Source organism: Haemorhous mexicanus, chromosome 9, assembly GCF_027477595.1.
Source record: "Haemorhous mexicanus isolate bHaeMex1 chromosome 9, bHaeMex1.pri, whole genome shotgun sequence".
NCBI classification, from domain to species: Eukaryota; Metazoa; Chordata; class Aves; order Passeriformes; family Fringillidae; genus Haemorhous; species Haemorhous mexicanus.
This window is the reverse complement of record NC_082349.1, coordinates 5,370,449-5,390,242: the sequence shown is the minus strand read 5'-3', so window position 1 is coordinate 5,390,242 and position 19,794 is coordinate 5,370,449. Positions and strand designations below refer to the sequence as shown.

Genomic DNA, 19,794 nt, shown 5'->3' with positions numbered 1-19,794 from the left:
CCACCTTTGTCTTGCAGAAACTGCAAGAAACAACCATCATCTCCAAAAGCCACTGTAACACTACAGATCCCTCCTCCATCTCCAGTTAATTGGCAGATCATTCCTGTGAACTTTGAGGAAAATGCCTCTAAAGAAGGGTCCAACCAGGCTCCATTCAGGTTGTGGTTGTTTACACCTGCAGTTAGTTTCCTCAAACATTCATCTGTACTATTTATCTGCATCAATCCATAAATAGATCTGTCTCTCACATCATGTATACACAACACAGGTAGTAAAATAAACTTCAGTCATAAACAAACGAACAAACAAACAAAACCCCCTCAGAACAGCACAACTTAAGAATGTTCAGCTTGTAAAATCCAGTCCTTGGCAGTGGGATGTGCCAGGACTAGAATTGCTGGTACAAACTTGACTCATGCCTACTCTAAATGAGTTACAGAACTGGAGTTCTGTACATGACCCCCAGTTATTTTGCCTAGGGTTCCATATATTCAATGCACTGAAGAGTGATGGCTGAATGAGCAACTAGTCACTCTTCATTGGCACAGTGTCTGGGCCACACAGTGAATGTATTTACTGAACACCAGCCAAGCCCTGTGCAGAATACAGAATTATTCATTTACTCCAAGGCATTTCTTTGGTGTCCATCACTGCAGTAGCCTACTGATTTGGACACCAACATTTCATTATCATCACTGGAGGTGAGGGAGGGTGGGGTTAGGCTAAACCCCATTTTACAACAGGGGCCCAGAAGCCAAAATCTTCAGTTTGAGTGCTAAACTTGTGACAAAGATCGACTGCTTCCCTCACCCTTTGCTCCAGGTTATTTATCATTTCCCATCATTGTCTGTGGTAAAACTAATTTCCAGTTCCATTGGTTAAATTCAACCCTTGGTGTCCCAAACAGAACATGCAGAATCTGGGAGACTTGCAAAGTGGCCACCTGTGAAGAGCTGAAGTGCTGCACAGGATCTCTATGCAAAGCACAAAAAAGACAAACCCATATTTCCCTGGCAGTTTTCAGCTTGCACTAATTACAAGAGTGGACTTCTCTTCCTAAAACACGTTGTAGTTGCTGATAAAGCTTTCCCAGAACTGATTGCAATTGTGTGCAAAGACAAAAGCCCCTCAGTACTCAACTCTGAGAAGCAGCCATGCTCAACCCAAAACTTTTACCACCCCTGACAAGGTCCACAGCCTGGACCTGCTCTGAGCAGTGACCTGTGGCAGTGAGCAGACAGGAAACCCAGTGCCTTACAGAGCTACTTCCCCATCTCCCTGCTCTTCAGAGCTTGCCCTGAGGTGGGCACAGAGTCTGTCTCTTGAGCTGAAACTTCAAACACTGGTAAGCCCACAACTGGAACTTACTTAGCAAGAGCAGAGAATGATGCTTACACATAACCCTCAACAATATTTGACTCACAGGCAGTTGTATATTTCCATTCCTAATTCCTGCAAAATTCCTCCAGGGCTCTTGTCATACCTTTTCAGACAAGATGCAGTTATATACAACAGCCCACCCCAGCCCTGTGTTTTAGGAGTCAGATTTAAAACTGGAGTTATTCAAGAAGTGAAAGGCAAAGCCTGTCATTTTTTGTGTGTTTTGGGCAGGGGTAGAGAGGAACTCAGAGTACACTCAGGACTGGTTCCTTTGATGATTGCATGAGTACATACATGTGGCTTAGGCCAGAGTTTTCTCTGAAATTCTTTCTGTAGGAACTGACTCTTTAGGGAGACAGAAAAAGAAACTGAAGAGGAAATTCCTGTGCCATCACTATTTATTCCATGAATCAGCTTGCACATCCAACAGAGAACTATTCCTACTTGAATTTGTGTTTTGTTCTCATGGCAGGCTCCAGCGACCCCATGTTCATCGGTCTCTTGACTGACTAGCTCTACTGTAGTCCCAAGACTTTTTTAAAGGGAGAAAGGTGATAGCTTCTCTAGGTTATTTTTTTTTTATTTTCTGAAATCTGAGCATGGTGCAGGCTTTGCTCCCTCAGACACAAGGAAGCTGCACTGTTTGTTTATTCTGCGTCATTTGTGACCAATCTGCCAGATGCAAATCTTTACCATGAGTCTGCAGCAAAGGAAGGCAACATTCTACATCCCCTTACAACACAGGAGCTTGGCAAACCACATTCCAGGCATGTCCTCAGCACCCAAATGCATTTAATCCACACAGCAAATACATTAACACAGTAGTGGTGATGGAAAATATCAAAGACCATAGAGGGAGGAGGATATCAAAGACCATAGAGGGGGGGGAGGATTCTCAACTTGCAGTGTGGTGTGTGATGATTCCACACAGACTTTCACTGTTCTATTGCATCTTTGGTGAGAAGTGGTGATGGGAGTGGTGGGAACGTGGCTGCCATCGGTGTATGAAGTCTTGCAGCTACAACACACCTGCTTGAACAGGGAAAGCACTGCAAGCTGCCACCATTCATCCTACAGGGAAAGGGGAGAGCACTGTATGTGGGAAAGCATCTCCACAGCCAGGGGTGCTCCTGAGGCCACCTCCTATGGATTCCATACCTCCACCCACCCCTCAGTGCATCCGGCCCTCCCCAGGCAGAGCATCATCCCATGGGTGGCCACGTGCAGGAGCTGGGGGAGGCCTGGCAAGCACAGAGCCCGCAGACTGCACCACTTGCCTGTGACTGAACAGGTACCAGAACATTCATCAGCGGGATCCTGGCCCTTCCCTGGCTGCCCTGGGAGCTGCAGGAGCGAGGTGGGAGCTGGGAAGATGGCTGCTGCAGGCCTCAGGACACCGAGCACAGCACAAACAATGGAGCCTCTGTTCAAAGCACGCAGCAACAGAATCGAAACCACTTCATTTCAAGGGGCATTCAGGCCTGGAGCCACCACTGGCACCGGGACAATTCTCCGAAGTGGCAGAGCTCCTGTCAAGGGAGCAAGTCCTGCCTGCCTCCCATGGATACAGCAGTGTGCAAGAGCTTCAAGGACCAGGGCCTCTGCATTTGTCCACCCACAGTCTGAATTTTCAAAGCTGTATCTCAGAAAATGAAGCAAGATAGGTTTTTTCAGATTTATAACTGAATGCTCAGGAGCTTAAGCCTCTGTTTCATCACTCCTCTGTAATAGTTACACAGATTTGAAACATCAACCACATACCTCTCCACAGCTGCAGTGGATATTATTTCAGGTACTCTTGACTGCAGTTCACTTGTGGGAGAGGCAGGTTGTTCACAAGGTTACCAGAATACTGTTTCACCTGTGCATGCAGCAGGCAACCCAGCAACAAGATGCAGCTCAGCTTTGAGATGATTAAACAGATGAAAAATATCAGGATCCAGTTCAGTTGCAGCTACACAGAAACCAGGTGTAAAAAGGCTTTATTTTTCCCTTAGTACCCAGAATGCAGAAATGAACTCAGGAGACTCTTCCCCTACCTCACAGAGGTTTCACAGACTGATTCTTATGTTAAGACAAAAGTCTACAAAAGGACTTGAAATACCACCACAGTTTGCCAGGGGAATAGAATTATTCCCAAAGCCAAAGCCAGAGTAATATGTTACCAGTTACTCAACTTCAAAGGGCACCCAACATACACTTCATATTCTTGTACACTGTGATTCACAGGCATGAGATATTGTTAAAGATGCACTTTTAAGTTAAGGCTTAAAAAAAAAAAGTCTTCAGCTCTTTAAATATTGCAGCTGTTAAAGAAACCACAAAGCAATCAGCTTTTGAAAGGTTTTCTGTCATAGGGAGAATGCTTTGAATCACACACACATTAGCAGATATGCGCAAATCTTTGCTGCAACACAAGGACAGACCTCAACCACTATGCCATCAAAAAGTCATCTACATTTTAAGCCTGTTGTTCAGAACTGTAACATTTAATTAGAACTTGCAGTTTATGGCTGTGGGAGTGTTGCAGAAAATACCACAGCAATTAAAAAAATACTGCACCTGTTCAAAACTCTGAAAAATTTATTTGAAACGTTCATCTGCAGTATTTGGTTTACCAGTTACACCTGAGGTACCAGCTACAGCATCAGGTGCACCTTGCAATGCCAAAAAATATGCAAATTAAATTATTAAATAAGTCAGGCAGTCAAGAGGCTTCTAGCTGTGGTAGAAGTCAAGCGTGGGGAAGCTTTAGCTTAACCTTTAAACATTTTGAAAGATGATCTATCATGTTACTGTGTTTGCTACGAGCCATCTCAATGCAAAAAGAACAATATAATTCTCATTTTCACTACCAAGTCTAACATCTGCAATGTCTGCCTTACAAAAAAATTACCTCTCTGTACTGAAGAAAGCAATATGCAGTTCTCACTGGAGATTCAGGGGTTTCTCTTTTACCCAAACCTTAGAGACACCCTGTCACTACACAGCCACATCACACCAACATAACTAACACCATGGCCATCCTCAAATCCTGGGTCCTCTGTTTAAAAAAAAAAAAAAAAAAAAAAAAAAACACAACAAAAACCATAGGATTAACAGCACTGAAGGAAAATCATGATTTTGTTTCCCCTTATCAAACTAAATTAATTTGCAAGACCATTTAGCTTACTGTTCTCATCTTCATACTCCACACATTTTCCAACATAGGTACCACAGTAACTGGAGTCTGCTTCAAAACTGAGTAGTTAATTTTCAAATTATTTATAGGTTTTCAGATTAAAAGCTTTAAAAAAACCAGTATTTTCACCAAAATCTACCAATAATGTATACCATTTTGAAAAATTTGGATGTGCTGCAAACATCCTACCCCTCAAAGAGAAAGCTGTTGATCTAAACTTTAATTCCCAGTATCATTACTTGGGAGTTTTACTAAATGCAGTACTGTATCCTGTAAGTTTCTGTATAGATCAGAACTAGGTTTGCTAAGTCACCTTAAAGATAAAATCTGAGCTGCTCACTTTCCAGGCAGTATTTGTGTGCTAATAATGCCTTTCTGCACACCCATTTTACTCTGAAGGAGTATTTCAAGCTTACAGAGGAGCAGCATGTTTTATTCCTGGGCACATCTGTTTCCTACACTTAAACTCCACTCTTGATCTTAAAGTGTTATCAACTAAATTTATGAAGCACTTAAGCACTAAGTATCTACGTGAATCTCTCCTCAGCCCCTTAACAGAAGAGAGTAGGGAAAGAACACAGTGTGAAAAATAATGAAAGAGCTGAGTGTCAAAATAACTCTGGCAATCTTAAATGTCATAGTCTTACCTAGAAAGAAGAACTGGCACTTTCTCATTTGTAAGTGGTATTAAAAGAAGGCAAGATGAATTTTACAAGTTTTATTATACAAAAAATGATCCAAACCCATAAGAACTCTTCTACAGTTCTAAAAGTTTTGTTCTGCAACTTATACTTCCATATGCTTCTCCAAAAAGCCAAGGGAAAAAGCCTCATTAGTCCCACTTTCTTCTTAGCAAGAGTCTTGAAAAAACCAACCGTAGGTGCATCAAAATTTATTCTTTGTAGTCCAGGAATTGCTGAAGTCTTTTCTTATGTTCTGTAGACACTTGTACAGCACTAGAAACAAATGCAGAACATTTTACATTAGAAGTAATACAGCACAAAAATTTCATGCCAAAATTGAGTATACATTGAAATCAATCAATTACACTGAAGCTAAATTTTATGAAAAACCATCTATGGTTCTTCTTTGTTCCAAGACAAAGAAGCATATTAACCCTTAAAACTGTCAATTCTAATCCTCACCAGCTTCTAAAAAATACCTATATCAGGAAACTTGCCCATTTCCTTACCTCTAAACAGCAACTGATTACTTGCAAGGATGATTTAGGTAAGAAAGAATCTCCTAAAATGATCCCTCCTGTATACCGAGCACTTCTAAACTGAGGGACATTTCATCCCCAGAGGGAGAGATGGGCAGATACTACAGGAAGTTTCAGTCCCACATATTCTAAGGCCAAGTATGGAAGTTTGCCTGCTGGGAGAGTGGCTGAGGAAGAGCTGTTGGACAACCAGGCAGCAATGGAATTTCATTATTTGGACCCCTCATAGGATTTTCTCCCTGCAGAACAATTGCCTCTAGTTGATTTATTTTCTTTTCAGCAGCTCAGATTTATTAAACAAGTGGTATTCATGAACTGCTTCTTAGGAGTTCATGAAAAGTCACTAAGAAAAATAGCCCAGAAATCTATGAATAATAAATTTGAAGGGGGACCATATATCTACACAGGAACTTTTTAAGGTTCCACAAATCAAAAAAAAACCTAAAATACCACATTATAATAATGACCAGAAGGGATTTTTCCCTAAATTTTGATTTTCACAGGTCCTACAATAACATCAGTTAAACTAAATTTAACAAGGAAGCAATCATGAGGATGTTCTTACTTCAAGTGTTCTCCAAAGACAGTAGTTATCCTGTAGAGGGCTGTTTTCAGAGACGCTCTAAGTGCAAATCGTAGTGTTTTGTAGGATGTGTCCACCAGGCTCCCTGAAATCCGGGGAGGTTTGCTGGAAACATGTGGCAGTTTGAAATGTCTGTCTACAACCTGATGAGAAAAACAAACAAACAGATTCCTGTCATCTGCTCAATTATTTCATAATGTAACTAGCAACATGTTTGTGTCAAATAAAGCAAAAACAAAGAGCAAGTTCAGAGATTCCACCAAGACACACAAAAATGTTTTGGAGACTGAGCCTTTCTCAGCCATCAACAGGAACACAGAACCAAGTTCTGTGAAATTAGATTCTCTGTTACTGAGTCTTAGGCTAAGAACATCACATGCTGCAGGAGAAACACAATTCTGTCCTGTATTATGACTTGTTTCTTTCACAAACAAGGGCATTGGCTTTCTTTCCCCCTGGTGCCTGTTCTTGGAATAGATGACTTACACTGAAGAACTTTAATAACCTCTAAATTCTTTCCAAGAACCTCCATTAGGGCAGTGTAAAATGGTTTTGTTAATAGGACACGGATAGCCTTGGAAATAAATCTGGATTTTTTAAAACACACATTACACAAACATCAGTAATTTGAGAGTAATGTCTTACTATTAGCAGAGACACAGATTTTATCTCTTGAGATTTGCAATGTCTCCAAGTGCTCCATGTTGCACCAGGAATTGTGTGCAACAAATAAAGATTAAGTTCTAACTCTGCAAAAGATTGTATTAGAACTGCTGCATCCCTGAAATAAACTCTTCAACTGAGCACACAGTAGCATTTCTTTAAAATTAAACATTGCATATTTTCTCCTTCCACATTTTAAAAAACTGGTTTTTTTTTTATTCAGCTGTTTCATAGAGTACATAGTGGCAACCAGCTGTTTTGGTTAGATTAACTGCAGAAGAGCTGTTTTTGTAGCAGCAACTTCAGTGTTATGACTAGTCAGCAAGGTTATTATGTAAAATCAACAGGACTCCTCCTCTCCCAAACTTGCCTTGCAGCTAGGAAAAGTTAAGTTTTACCTCCTGAAGAGTCAGTAATGTGTTCAAGATAGCTGGCAGTGTAGTTTGGACAACTCCAAACTGGTCTTCAGTGAAGGAGGCTGCTACCAAGTGAGACAGACCTTTAAAAATCAAGAAATTTATTGTAATTAATGCTTCAAAAGTGAAAATTCTGTATCAAAGATCATGGTGTTGCCTGAAGATTCCACCAGTGTGCTGGAATACCTCAGGACTTGCTGCTGCCAGCTGAAAGTCACCTCAGCTCTGGCTCAAGGACCAAACCACCCGCTGGTTTGGTGAGGCTGGTAAAGCAAGAGAGATTATATAAAAATTATGTATGATTCCCATCTCCAGACTCTCTACATCCCAAGCCATCACCTTCAATCTGACACAGCTTGGCACATTTGCCCATAAAATACATCACCAAGGAAACTGATCAACTTTGCACAGTCAAATGTAATAGAAGATTCTATCAATATCAGTATTTACTCACAACTTTGAAAGAAACAATAAAAATCCAAAATGTAATTTCATACTGTCATTGTTCTAATTCTCTGCAAACCATCTTTTTGTTTATTTGCTAAGTTATTATCTGAGAGCCTCCCTCAGCTCTCTGATAAACAAAGACCCAGAGCCTTTAGTCAGAAAAGCTGTTGTAGAAAGGCATCATAAATCTGTCACTAGAAAAATGTAAAAGTGATACATGGGTTCACAAGAGAGAGAAGCACCAGAAATCAAGTTTAGGAATCTGTACAGAACATAAAGTAAGAGATCTCACATGGGATCTCAAAACTAACAAGTGAATTAGACTTTAGTCATGTTGGTGTCTGAAATGCAGTTGTGTTTTTGTCAAAAGCATTTCAAAGATTTTTACTGTTACATTTATAAAGCACAGAGCCCTGAGAGTTTTCCATGAACCAACAGAGTGGATCACCTGGAAACCACTTACCTTCCAAAGCCCAGATGTGCATTTGGGCATCACAGAAGACAGCCTGGATGGAGGCTTCTGGGTGCTGAGAAAGAAACCAAAGTGCTGTGAGTGCACTTTATGAATAATATTGCCAAACTTGCAGCTTTCAGAACAGACCTGCAAGGCCAACAGATCTTGGGAAATAGCCAGAAAAATCTGATCTAAAGTAAAATTCTTTTTGGACAGGAGCTGCCCACAATGCTACAGCTGTAATTGAGGAGGGAAAAAAAGGATATACACTACCTAGTTTTCATGGGCTAAGAACACTTAAAGTAAAATGCAGTTTCTAATCAGATGACTTTAAAAAAACATTGTCATTCTTTTTTTCTGCTAGTATGGACCAATCCAGCTGTGAAATCCACAGCAAGCAAGAAGCTGTCTTTATGGAAAGCTTTAGATGAAAATAGGTTTTAAAGCCATTACTTGTGTCTCAAACACAGGACCACCCTTACCTTGCTGAAGAAATACATTATCAATGCCCGTTTGGACAAGAAGTTTTTTATCTGAAAAGAAACAAAAGGTTAAACATATCATCTGCATTTATTTAAGGCATGCACAGATAGTCCTTCTCAAGCCTACCACCTTCACACAGCATAAAGGCATTGGGAGTGGAGGGGAGGATTTGTGGTAGATAAGCTAAATAGAGAGGGAAGAATTCATTCCATAAAGTGGAAAATTCTTCCAGAGAGGTATCACCTCTGCTGCACCCGCTATGCACTGCAATTTTACTCCACCTGTTCCTGCTTGTTCTGAAGCCATGTGTAAATAAATCTTGGCTGCACTGCCTCGCTGCCAGTTCTTGCAGCAGAGAGCACTGGTGAGGATTCATGGTGGGAACCATTCATTTGCTGATCTGCAAGAAAAAAAATGCAGTATCTTCAGAAAAACTGATTGCTGTCCCTTTCATCCTCACAATGCAGCTCTCCATTGACAAGGCCACTGCACTTATGGCTGTGAGGCTCAAGTGCTGTGGAAGAATCTCTACCTGAAACTGACGTCCACAGCTTTGGTCCCCTCCTCGTGACATGGGGACTTTGAACCGTTCCATGCCAAGGAGACTTTACGTCCACAACTCCCATCTTGTAACTTAAAGCAGGAGAGCTGAAAGGTGAACCAACATCAGAGCCAGGAGACGTCTTCACAGGCATCAGGGATGGCTTAACCAGTGGAGACATGGAGGCTCTGAGAACAATGCTGGACCTCTGTGACTGGAATGACATGTCTTCTATCCCAGCAGCTCCTAGTGACAAAGAACACACTGCATGAAGACAACAGGCTGGCACAATGACACAGGAGATGGGTTTGTTATTTGATTGCTATTTCAGCAAGTTCTGTATCAGAGCCAATATGAAAGGACGTGGTTAGCACTCTGGTCTTGCAAAGTACACATCAACATAAGCATGGAGCATTTTCAAAGTTCAAGTTTTCATCAGCTTAAAAACATCAAGTGATGAGAAAATAAATATAGAAATAAATTTAAATACATCTTGTGGATTTATTTATTTTACTCCTGCTACCCAACATTACAACACCCTATATATATGTACATAAAGTGGGCTCTTAGCTTTAAGTACTAGAAAAAAGGCTGTCCATAGAATGAAAAGTCATTCTGATTGGCATGTAAGAAAAGGCACGTCTGTCTGCAAATCCAAGGATCAGCAGCATGAGAAGAAATTCACCTGTGACATACCAACAGTGCCTGCTGTTGCCAGGGCACAGCCTGCTAAGGGATTCCATTACCTGGCAGCCTCCTGCTAACACAGCTGTGCTGCCAGGAATGATGCCCAAGTCTGACATGTAAAAACACTCAAAATGCCTGGAGGCTTCTCACAGCTCAGGAGTCAGACTAACAGTGATATTAGTGAATTACACAAACATAAACAGAACCTAATTTTACCATCTTAAACTAATCATAAGAGCAGTTATGCAAATTACAGAGCATCTCTTGGCAAGACTTAAATTCTCCCTGTGCTCTGTTGAACCACTTACTGAAACTGTGATAATCAGACTTTTTTTTATTCATGCAAGTATGGAAAAAATACTGTATTGAACATAATATCATGCAAGTAAACAAACTGAGTAAACATGATAATTGCAAGTTTTCTAGCTATTTTGGGATTACTTCAACACAAATACCTAAGATTAATTGGGGGAGGATCTTTTTTGTCTATATTTATTTGCAGAAATCCCTCATTTTCCTCATAAAATTTAATTGAGACTAAGATATCTATTGCTACCTTCATGCTTTACAAACCTTTATGAGCACTTCCTCACATACCTGGAGTCTGTGGAGGTACTTTCAGCTCTCCCACTGGTGGCTTTGCTCTCCCATTTGCTGCTGCTGCTTCTTGCTGTGCAATCAGCCTCTGAGTCAGGTCACTGAGGAGACTCAAACACTCCCGGGATATTGCAGTCCAGTTGTGTGGGTGCCCACCTGGCAGTGCACACAAAGAGCAGGCTTTAACCCAGCTGCTCCTCCCTGCATCTCTCTGACAGTGCCCATGTGCTCTCAGCAGAAGCCTCACTGTCACAGTGCCACTCAGCTTCTAAAACACCACAGGGCATTTCCACTGTGACAGCTTGTTTGTACTGAGAGAAGATGAAAACATGGACAGATTCAATGGATAACTCTAAAAAGAGTTCAGTGAAACCTGCTAAGCAAGCAGGCAACACAGGCAGTTCAGCCCATCAGATCTGAAATCACTGAACAGCTAAAATGAACAAATACCAGTGGTGATGTCAACACAGTTTTGAAGCAGTACAAACACTAGAATTCCTGATAAGGTGCTACAAAATGTTCCTGAGGGCTTCTAAGCAGTTTTAATTGACCCCCTCTGCCATATCTGAGTACAGCAAAAGGACTGTGCACTATCTGGAGTTACAGCAGTGTTTGCTCTCACAGCTGCAGCAGTGACTCAGTATTTGTACCTGATTTCCCCTCACTCACACACACCTCAGCATTCAGCTTCCATACACATCTCTTTGGTTATCCAGTCTGGACTGGCTGACAGGTGGTGTGAAGTGGACCCTGCTTTCAAAATCCTGTGTTTCCTCCTGGTTGTCATTTAAATCCAACAGACACCACAACTGGTTGAGTTTAGCAGATGAAACAATAAGAATATAGATAATTAAGCAGCTTTTTGGAAAAGGTACCACAGGGAAGAGGCTCCTGGCTTATGCAACATACCTTACAACACTACATAATTTCTTAGAGTGTTTGACTAATGATTTAAAAAAAAGGAATCAACACAAAATAATTTTTACAATTACCTGGCTGACTGAGGCTAAAGACTTCCTGTCGTCGAAGAGGAGAATACTGGGAAAGTAACATCAAGTCTTGTAAGGCCAGAAACTGCAAAGAAAGGAAAATATTTTAGTGCATGCAAAATCCACTGTATTTGCTTAAAAAGTATGTTGTTATCCATACAAAATCAATCCCTACCAAAGAATGAGTTCACACTGACTAAAACCAGTCTAGTAACACAAAGAGAATTGGAGGCAAATCCCCAAAACCACCCTGGATGGGGCTGCAGAGCTACTAAGAGCTTTAGTAATATGTCAATTCTCAGGAGTTCAGAAGATCTAACACTTGTCTTGTTCTAATAGCTCAGGCAGAAAGATATTAAGACACTAAAAAATCTAAGAAAATAACTGTTTTTGCAAACCAGAACTCAACTACAGTTTTAGGGTCAGTGCCTTATGGGACCAACCTACCACTGCTTTTTCTTGTGATTAAGCAATTTATGTGCCAAACTAAAAATAAACCATATTTCTCACAATATTCAAAACCCTATTATAAATTGGACATTTTCATGACATCTGAGATCATGTATTAGATTTCCTGTTCCTTTAATTGTTTGTGCTCAACTCTTCCATACCTATCCTCAGATAATGCAGCAAAGCTTAAAAAGGTATTGCAGCTTGTTATATCTCCAGCCTTATCAGAAATCTGTAAAATCAGTAAAGGTAGAATTTGCATGTGCAAGAGAATATTCTTATCTTTATTTACATAATACCTCTTAAATGAGGTCTCCAATTTCTAAGTGCTATAATCAGTAAGTCCTATTAATGTTTACCATAGACCAAAATTCCTCTTCTTTACTTACAGGTTTTAAGTGGCTTTTTACTATTGCCTTTTATAGGAAAGAAACCCAACTTCTAACCTAAATATGGATATATTTTTAATTTCAAGAGAGAACTCACATGTTAAGAGCTCAAATATATGTTGCAGGGACAAGATGTTGAGAATACAAAGGTCTGAGAAAACATCTGCTTATGTGACAAGACTCAAAGTTGAGTTACAAAAACCTAAATGCCACTAAGCTGCTGTTTTTGCATCAGTACACACCATGAGACTTCTGCTGCACACAGATCTTACCTCTAACAAAATGAATCTTCAGCTAATAGTAACAGCGTGGTGAGCACCAGCAGATGTCACTACTAAACAAATTTTCATCATTAAATGCAACAGCCTGTGAGTGCTCTGAGGCAGCTTCTCAAGGAACTAACACCTCAGTGACCACAACTGGTACCTGGAAGATGTGACTGGATGCTCTGAAAAACACCTTTTCAGCACACACCTGTCAGGGAAGAGGCAGGAGTTCAATTACCTTTATAAGGAGGGGAGGATTGCTGTTTAAGATTTTAGGCAGGCACTGGTCTGTCTCCTGAGCAAATGTTGGTTGAATGGGAAAATGATGACTCTAAATACAAACATCAAAACTTATGTTATACAGAGGAAAGCACAAGAAAATCTTATAAAAGACCAGTAAACTGGCCTGGAATTTCTAACATAAAAACAAAAAGAGTTTACTCCTTTCATTTAAAATTGAGAAATCACAGAAAATCCAGATATCTTTATGTTCAAATAAATGAGCTCATGTGGCTAATCTCACAATTTCTTTCCTGACTTTTCAGTTAACACTATGCAAATATTTAAAAGCAACTTTGGAAGTTATTTAGCTCATTAAGAAAAACAAAACCATGTGGATAAACAAATCTTTTTTCATCAGCCAAAGGGCAAAGTCCATTTTATACTTTTACAGATTGATGATTTCTTTTGTCTTCCCTAGTTTTATAATACAGTAATTAGAGATGTTGACAAGGTGTTCACTGGTGCTTGTTATCCTTTGAGACAAGTTGCTCACACCTCAGAGCTGCTGTCATGTTTGACTCATTGCTGATTTTTTTCAAGGTAGTCACAACAACTACACCTTTCTAATTAAAGCTAATTAAACACCCCAGCAGCACTGTATTTGCCATTTCATTCCATGAGTACTTTACACCAATACATTGACCCAGGATTTAAACCTCACTCTTTTTTCTCTTATCAAGAGTCTCGTAGTGTTTTAATTTAAAAAAATAAAAATCAAGTTAGATTAACAATTTTTTCCTCTCTAAGGAAATATCTGGAAACAGAAGCAGAGGAGTAAGAGGAGGAGGTGGCAGAAACAAAACATGAATTTTGTAAGGAGCACAGGTCTTGCTATGAGAAGAAAGGGAATAGTCAAGAGGCCTGGCATGAATTGATTTACCCTATCTGTAGTGCATGCTGTGAAAATTCAAGAACTATGAGTTATTTCCTAGTAGAACTGCTTTTGAAATGAAAGAATTATCTGTGCCACACTGGTGATGTAACTGGAGCACTGTCACAAGTACTGACCTCTGTGGCATAGATTTTGAAGAGCAGCCAAGCAATGTACCAGGTCATCAGAAGGAACACACCACTCAGCCAGGTATGGTAAAACAAGGAGAGATCCAATAAGCCACTCAGAGTGTCAAGAGGATGTAATTTACTGCAGATAAAATAATCAAGAGGATATAAGGATTTTAGTATTCTTATTAAGAACAATTAATGAAATTCAGGAAAATAAATATGAATTAATAATGACTACAGTTTTAGCCAATTAACATATTAAGACTCCAGCCTCCCTATTTTAAAACAAACAATAGTCATAAAAAAATAAGGATGTCCCCCCACCGCCCCCCCCCAAAAAGAAAAACCACCATAGAAAATCAGATAAAACTCATAGATGAAATCTGGAATGTTTACTCTTTTTAATACTTCAGAGACTTACAGAAGGAAAAAAAAAGTGATTTCCTAATTGCTATCTTAATGACAAGATGGTTCCTACAAGGGGATGCTGGCTCCTTTAGGATTCATTTCAGAAAAGGCCAGAGCTCCCCACATTCTGTGTGGGGAGGCAAAGAACTGAGTCCTGCTGCCAAGCTGCACTTCCTCAGCACAGGAACCTCTCTACAATATTCCAGTTTCCAGCACAATGTCCTACCTACCTGTCTGTATGAAGACCCATTGTGGTACATATCCATACCTTTGGGATATAACCTAGGGGTTCAAAAAGAAACTCTGAAACAAATATAACACTACAAAACACACACACAGTAGACCAAAAAAAGAAGACAAAAATAGAATTCATGCAGAGACAAGAGACTGGTTTTTTAACTCATATGGACAAGGAAACAATCTGCCTTTGGGGTTACTTTGTTTCAAGAAACACAAAAATGAGAATGAAAAAAGGCTTCAGGCTAGCAGCTGTACACTGAGAGATGTAGACCTCCTCTTTTATTGCTGCTTCTCAGCAGTGAGCTAATTGTGTTTCCTCACTAACAAAAGAGGGTTAATAGTAATTTAATATTAATTTTCACTACAGCCCAGGCAGCAGCAAAGTGCTTTTAAAAACTTAATGGAATCTGATATAGAACCACCATACTTCTAATTTATCCCCTGATGTAAATAAAGGGATAATAGTTCTTGCATATTTTGACATCATTTAGGAGGATAATTACAACCCTAACAAAGAATTCCTGATTTTTAGAAAGTCCAGTGCAATCATCTTCATCAGCACAGATTTTTTTTTTTTACCACAGATCAAACTCCATTTTCACATGGGAGGGAGCCATCCTGCCTCCCCTCCAAATAATACACAGGGCACCTGAGAGCAAAGCCAAAGTGCTGATCTTTGCCTGAAAAAATGGGATGGTAGAGCAGCATTACACACAGGGAAGTCCTGCCCACTGCTGGAGTGCCAGGCTCCACTCTGGGACACCACATCCCCACTACCAGGCAATGGAAGCAGCAGTCCAAAGCCTGACTGATTAAAATTTTCAAACACAGGAATTACAAATAAATAAAAAAATAGAGAATTTCAGGAATCCTTACCAAAAAAGTAATATGCGACACAGAAGTTTCTAACAAAATATAGTGATTCCACACAACTGTGTTTTATCAGGAGAGGCAAAGATCTTCTGAAACGTAAATACTTGTATTGCTAAAACCAAACAAAATAAGTAGTTTAGTATTCCACATTCAGAACTAATCAATGAAACAGTTAATAAAAATAATACAACAAAAAAGGACAAGGTACTTGAAAGCCTGAAGTCTAGATCAATTAAAACTTAATTTAAGGTAATTCCAGGTGTTACATTTATTAATTATGCTCCCAATCTTTCCTGACATTTTATAATAATTTCTATTTCTTATCCTGTTTCCTGCTTGTAGCAGTGAAAACAAATAATGGAGTAGACTGAATACATAAGGGAACAAACCAAAATAACCCTGTCTAATGCAAAATAAAGGGGGGGGGGGCGGAAGCATATTTAATCTACTAGATTTCATTTACATTCTAAATGTTCAATTAAAATATAGGGAAAATTTAGACAAGACTGATTTCCAGAGTCAGTAATCCTCCAAGCAGCAAAACCAACATAACACTGATGCTTTCCTCCAAATAAATAAACTATATATGTTTCCAAATGACTGAAGCAACCCAGATGACAAATGAAACTATGCAAATGCAATCAAACTGATTTAATTTTTTTATTTTACTAGCTTTCATTAAGAAAAAAAAAGAAAAAACAAAAAAAACCAAAAACAAACAGAAAACCCAAAGAAACAACAACAAAAAAGGCGGATTAACAATATTGAAATAGATTTTTTTCTAAATATTCTAACTACAGCACTGCCAAAATGCTGCTTGGTTTGCTGATGAACTGAATGGTCAGCAGAAGGCAGCACACACGTTTTCCACTATAACACAACCAACCTTGGTTATAGACATCTCTTGCCAAATTGTTTGGACTGTGTCACTCTGGGAATCAGGCAAAGTTAATGGCTGCAGCAACAGAAGTATTTTTAAGGTGATGTTTCACACTGCTATAGATTTCTGCAAGACTCCTCTAGAGGAATTAATGGAATTTCAGTTTCCATAGTGCTACACACACAAAAAGGCTTTGGATGTTGAGCTCTAAGCAAGATTTAATGTGCTGTTTAGAACTGAAGGGGTTTTCTTTTACTGTCAAGATTTTCAGCTTTTAGGTGACCCTTGTTGCCAGTTCCTGTAATTGATAACCAGCGTGTGCACATTGTCTTTTCCCTGTAGTTCACTTGCCACCTCAGCCAGCTTTTAACAGGCTGTAGTCTAAATGTTAAAGAGTCAGAGCATCTCAATTTCTGTGTTTATTTAAAAGGAGCTGAGCAGGAGGAGTAGGATGAACACTGCTGGCACTTAAAGCTGGGTGTACACTTCATCTATCAGTGACAGCAGCTGCACACAGGCAGCTCCTGCTGCCACACTCAAATTATCCAGGCTTTTTTGAGCACTGTTTCACTTATACATGTCTTTCTACAAGGTTGCTTAAAGCTCTTACCTGTATGATTGGAAATGGCAAATAATTCATGTTGTTAATAAGAAAGAAAAGGCTGTAGCTGTATCCCAAGAAAGCTCCAGAAAGAAGAAAGAAGAGGTGATACTCATTTAGGCACATCTGAGAAACAGCATCTTCTAGGCTAAAATAGAAAACTTAGAATCACTTCTGAGTTCAAAACAAAAAGCTGTTCAAGCCTTAGGAAACTCAAATCAGAAGTTTGATTTTACTTTGCTGATCAATACATCTGATGATATCTCAGAGAATTTTTTGCTAAAGTAGGAATCCCTCCACCTGTTTTTGTAATTTATGCATGAAACATATGTCAATAACCACAAGACCAGGACTTAGTTCAAGCGACAACCAACTTGTTATCAAGAATGAAGAATCCACTAAGAATTCTGGAAATGTAGTTTTTCTGGTCCAGTTCTCTGTGCATTGTACCGTTTACAAAGGGGAGCATTTTTTGTCCTTTAATAAAGAAAATCAACATATAATTGCTGGGTTTTGAGAATACCTAAATTCTTGGGATTCATTTTGAAAGAAATAATCAGTAAATACATTTTACAATAAAAGTTCTTTGTTTATCTTTGACACACACAGAGTTACCTTTCTGAGGGCGTGCAGGACACAGCAAGAAACTGGAACCTCCCTTTGGTCATGACTGTAGCACACCAAGCAACCAGCATTCCCATGATAGCATGAACAAAGGAATGGATCACTTGCTGAGGGTGAATAATTTTTCCTATCAGTGCTAATCGAGAGCATGGTATCGATGGCACAACTGTAAATAAAAGCAGAAAAATCATTTTCACCTCTTACCAATAAAATCTTGCATTAAAATAAAAAAAGAGAAAAAAACCACCATTGTTAGGATCACTAAATTATAAATGCTCATCCTATCAAATTTAGGTATCAAAGACAGTTCAACAATTTACACAACCCACCTGCATAAAATTCAACGTTGAAGATGCTTATTACTATTATCACCACAGACATCAGGAAGATACAAAAGATGACATAAGAAGTGTACAAATCATTGAAAGAATCTAAAAAAATAAAAATATTATTGTTCAGAAAATTGGAATAACACAGCAGCAATGCAGTAAGTAACACAAAAGAGCACTTAAGCAATGGAAAATAATCCACTGAAATGCTTAAGGGGAGTAATGGCCACTGGACTTTCTAATCCCACATGAGGTCTGCCCAGCTACACAAAATTTCTGCACAAAGCAAATTTAAACTTCATAGAAACTATTTTACACCCTTATAGCTGGTTTTCTTATAAGTGAACACTCAGAATTTTGTTTTAAAAAACTCAAAACATTGAACTGTGGCTCAAATATCACATTTCCATTCATTTAAGAAAAGCTGCAGCCATCCAACCACACCAAAAAGGGAAGAAATTTCTTAGAGAGTGATTCTTTTGGGCTTTTCTGTTTTCAAGGGAGGAAGGAAGTAAATTCTCTCTGCCTGGAGCAGCTCAATGACCACAGGCATCAAGCTTCCAGCTAAACATCTCTCAATTTTCATTGCAGGCACTCAGGGGAAGTTATTCTCACTATGCACAGTGCCTGCTTCAGGAATTTCTCTTAGGATTCAGGGCACCGTAGAGAAACCTGAAGCTGTTACTGGAAACAGCAACTGCACAGGGTGGAAGGGGAGTGTGCCCAAGGACTCAGAACAGACAACTGAAGCACTTAACCTATTGGGTTTTTTTCTTTCTGTGAGGAACAGACTCACATGAACTTGCAACACTTATTCCAAGTCAGGGTGGACTGTGGCTGCTGCGGTTGTAACACAGAAACGTTTCAAAGGCCAAAGACTATTGGAAATACAAGTGTAACACGATGCCACGGTCAGTTCCCGTTATCTGGGACTGAACCCAAAACAACAGAAGGTAGAAACAAACAAACAAACAACAGAAACACAAACACGTGAGAGCAAAATCAGGAGAACGCGGCCGGGAACCTACTGGAGATCCAGCGCACCGGGTGGAACGGGTCGAGGCCGCTGAGCACGATGAAGGCCGCAGTGCAGAAGGGCAGCAGCAGCACGGACCAGGTCACGGCGGCGGCCACTCGCCAGCCCAGCACCTGCGGGGACACAGCGTGAGGGACTGGGACCCGCCAGCCCACTGCCTGCACGGTGACAATGGGAGGGAGCGGGAGGGGGGCCGGGACCCGCCAGCGCAGCGCCTGAGGGGTGCGCAGGGTGAGGAGACCGGGGCTCACCCCCCCAGACCCTGAGGGGAGACACAGTGAGGAGGCCGGGGACCGATATCATCCGCCAGCCCAGCGCCTGCGGGGAAACAGCGGGATAGAACCGGGACCGGGGGGGATGCGCCGCCAGCCCAGCGCCTGAGGGAGCGCAGCCCGAGGACCGACCTGCCGGAGCAGCGCCCGCTGCCCGCCCGCAGCCCCTTCCATGGCCGCGGCCCGGCCGCCCGTTCAAAGCCGCCGCCCAACGGCCCCACGTGCCGGACCCGCGACACTTCCGCCGCGCGCCCAGGCGGCAGCCAATGGGAGGGCGCGCACGCACGCTCCCCGGGAGTGCGAGAGTGACGTCACTCGCCGTGGAAACTACGAGTCCCGGCGTTCCCCGCGCGGCCATGGCGGCCTCAGGGGGTCTGGGGTCCCCTCCGTGTCCAAGGGGACAGAATGCAGCCCAGGGCGGCGAGGAAAGGAATTGTCACATTAGCCCACGTTACGTCTGTTTATTTACACTTTGAAAGCCTCGCTGGCGGCACAGACC

General features: G+C 40.8%; 1 protein-coding gene across 2 annotated transcripts; it reads right to left on the bottom strand.

The window, feature by feature from the left end:
* Positions 1-3,345: 3,345 nt before the first annotated feature.
* NDC1 (NDC1 transmembrane nucleoporin) lies at positions 3,346-19,520 on the bottom strand. 2 transcript variants are annotated; one of them, XM_059853784.1, is made up of 19 exons: positions 19,428-19,520; positions 19,016-19,136; positions 17,988-18,089; positions 17,650-17,824; positions 17,044-17,182; positions 15,557-15,665; positions 14,671-14,722; positions 14,039-14,171; positions 12,987-13,079; positions 11,647-11,728; positions 10,655-10,810; positions 9,362-9,616; positions 9,111-9,229; positions 8,829-8,879; positions 8,356-8,419; positions 7,428-7,528; positions 6,349-6,509; positions 5,437-5,517; positions 3,346-4,423 (listed from the first exon to the last, which is right to left on the bottom strand). In XM_059853784.1, the coding sequence occupies exons 1-18, from the start codon at positions 19,467-19,469 to the stop codon at positions 5,454-5,456; spliced, it is 2,019 nt and encodes a 672-aa protein (XP_059709767.1). In that variant the 5' UTR covers positions 19,470-19,520; the 3' UTR covers positions 3,346-4,423; positions 5,437-5,453. The 2 variants fall into 2 exon arrangements, with proteins under 2 accessions (XP_059709767.1, XP_059709766.1); XM_059853783.1 differs by lacking the exon at positions 3,346-4,423 and having other exon boundaries at positions 5,265-5,517.
* Between the last annotated feature and the right edge of the window lie 274 nt (positions 19,521-19,794).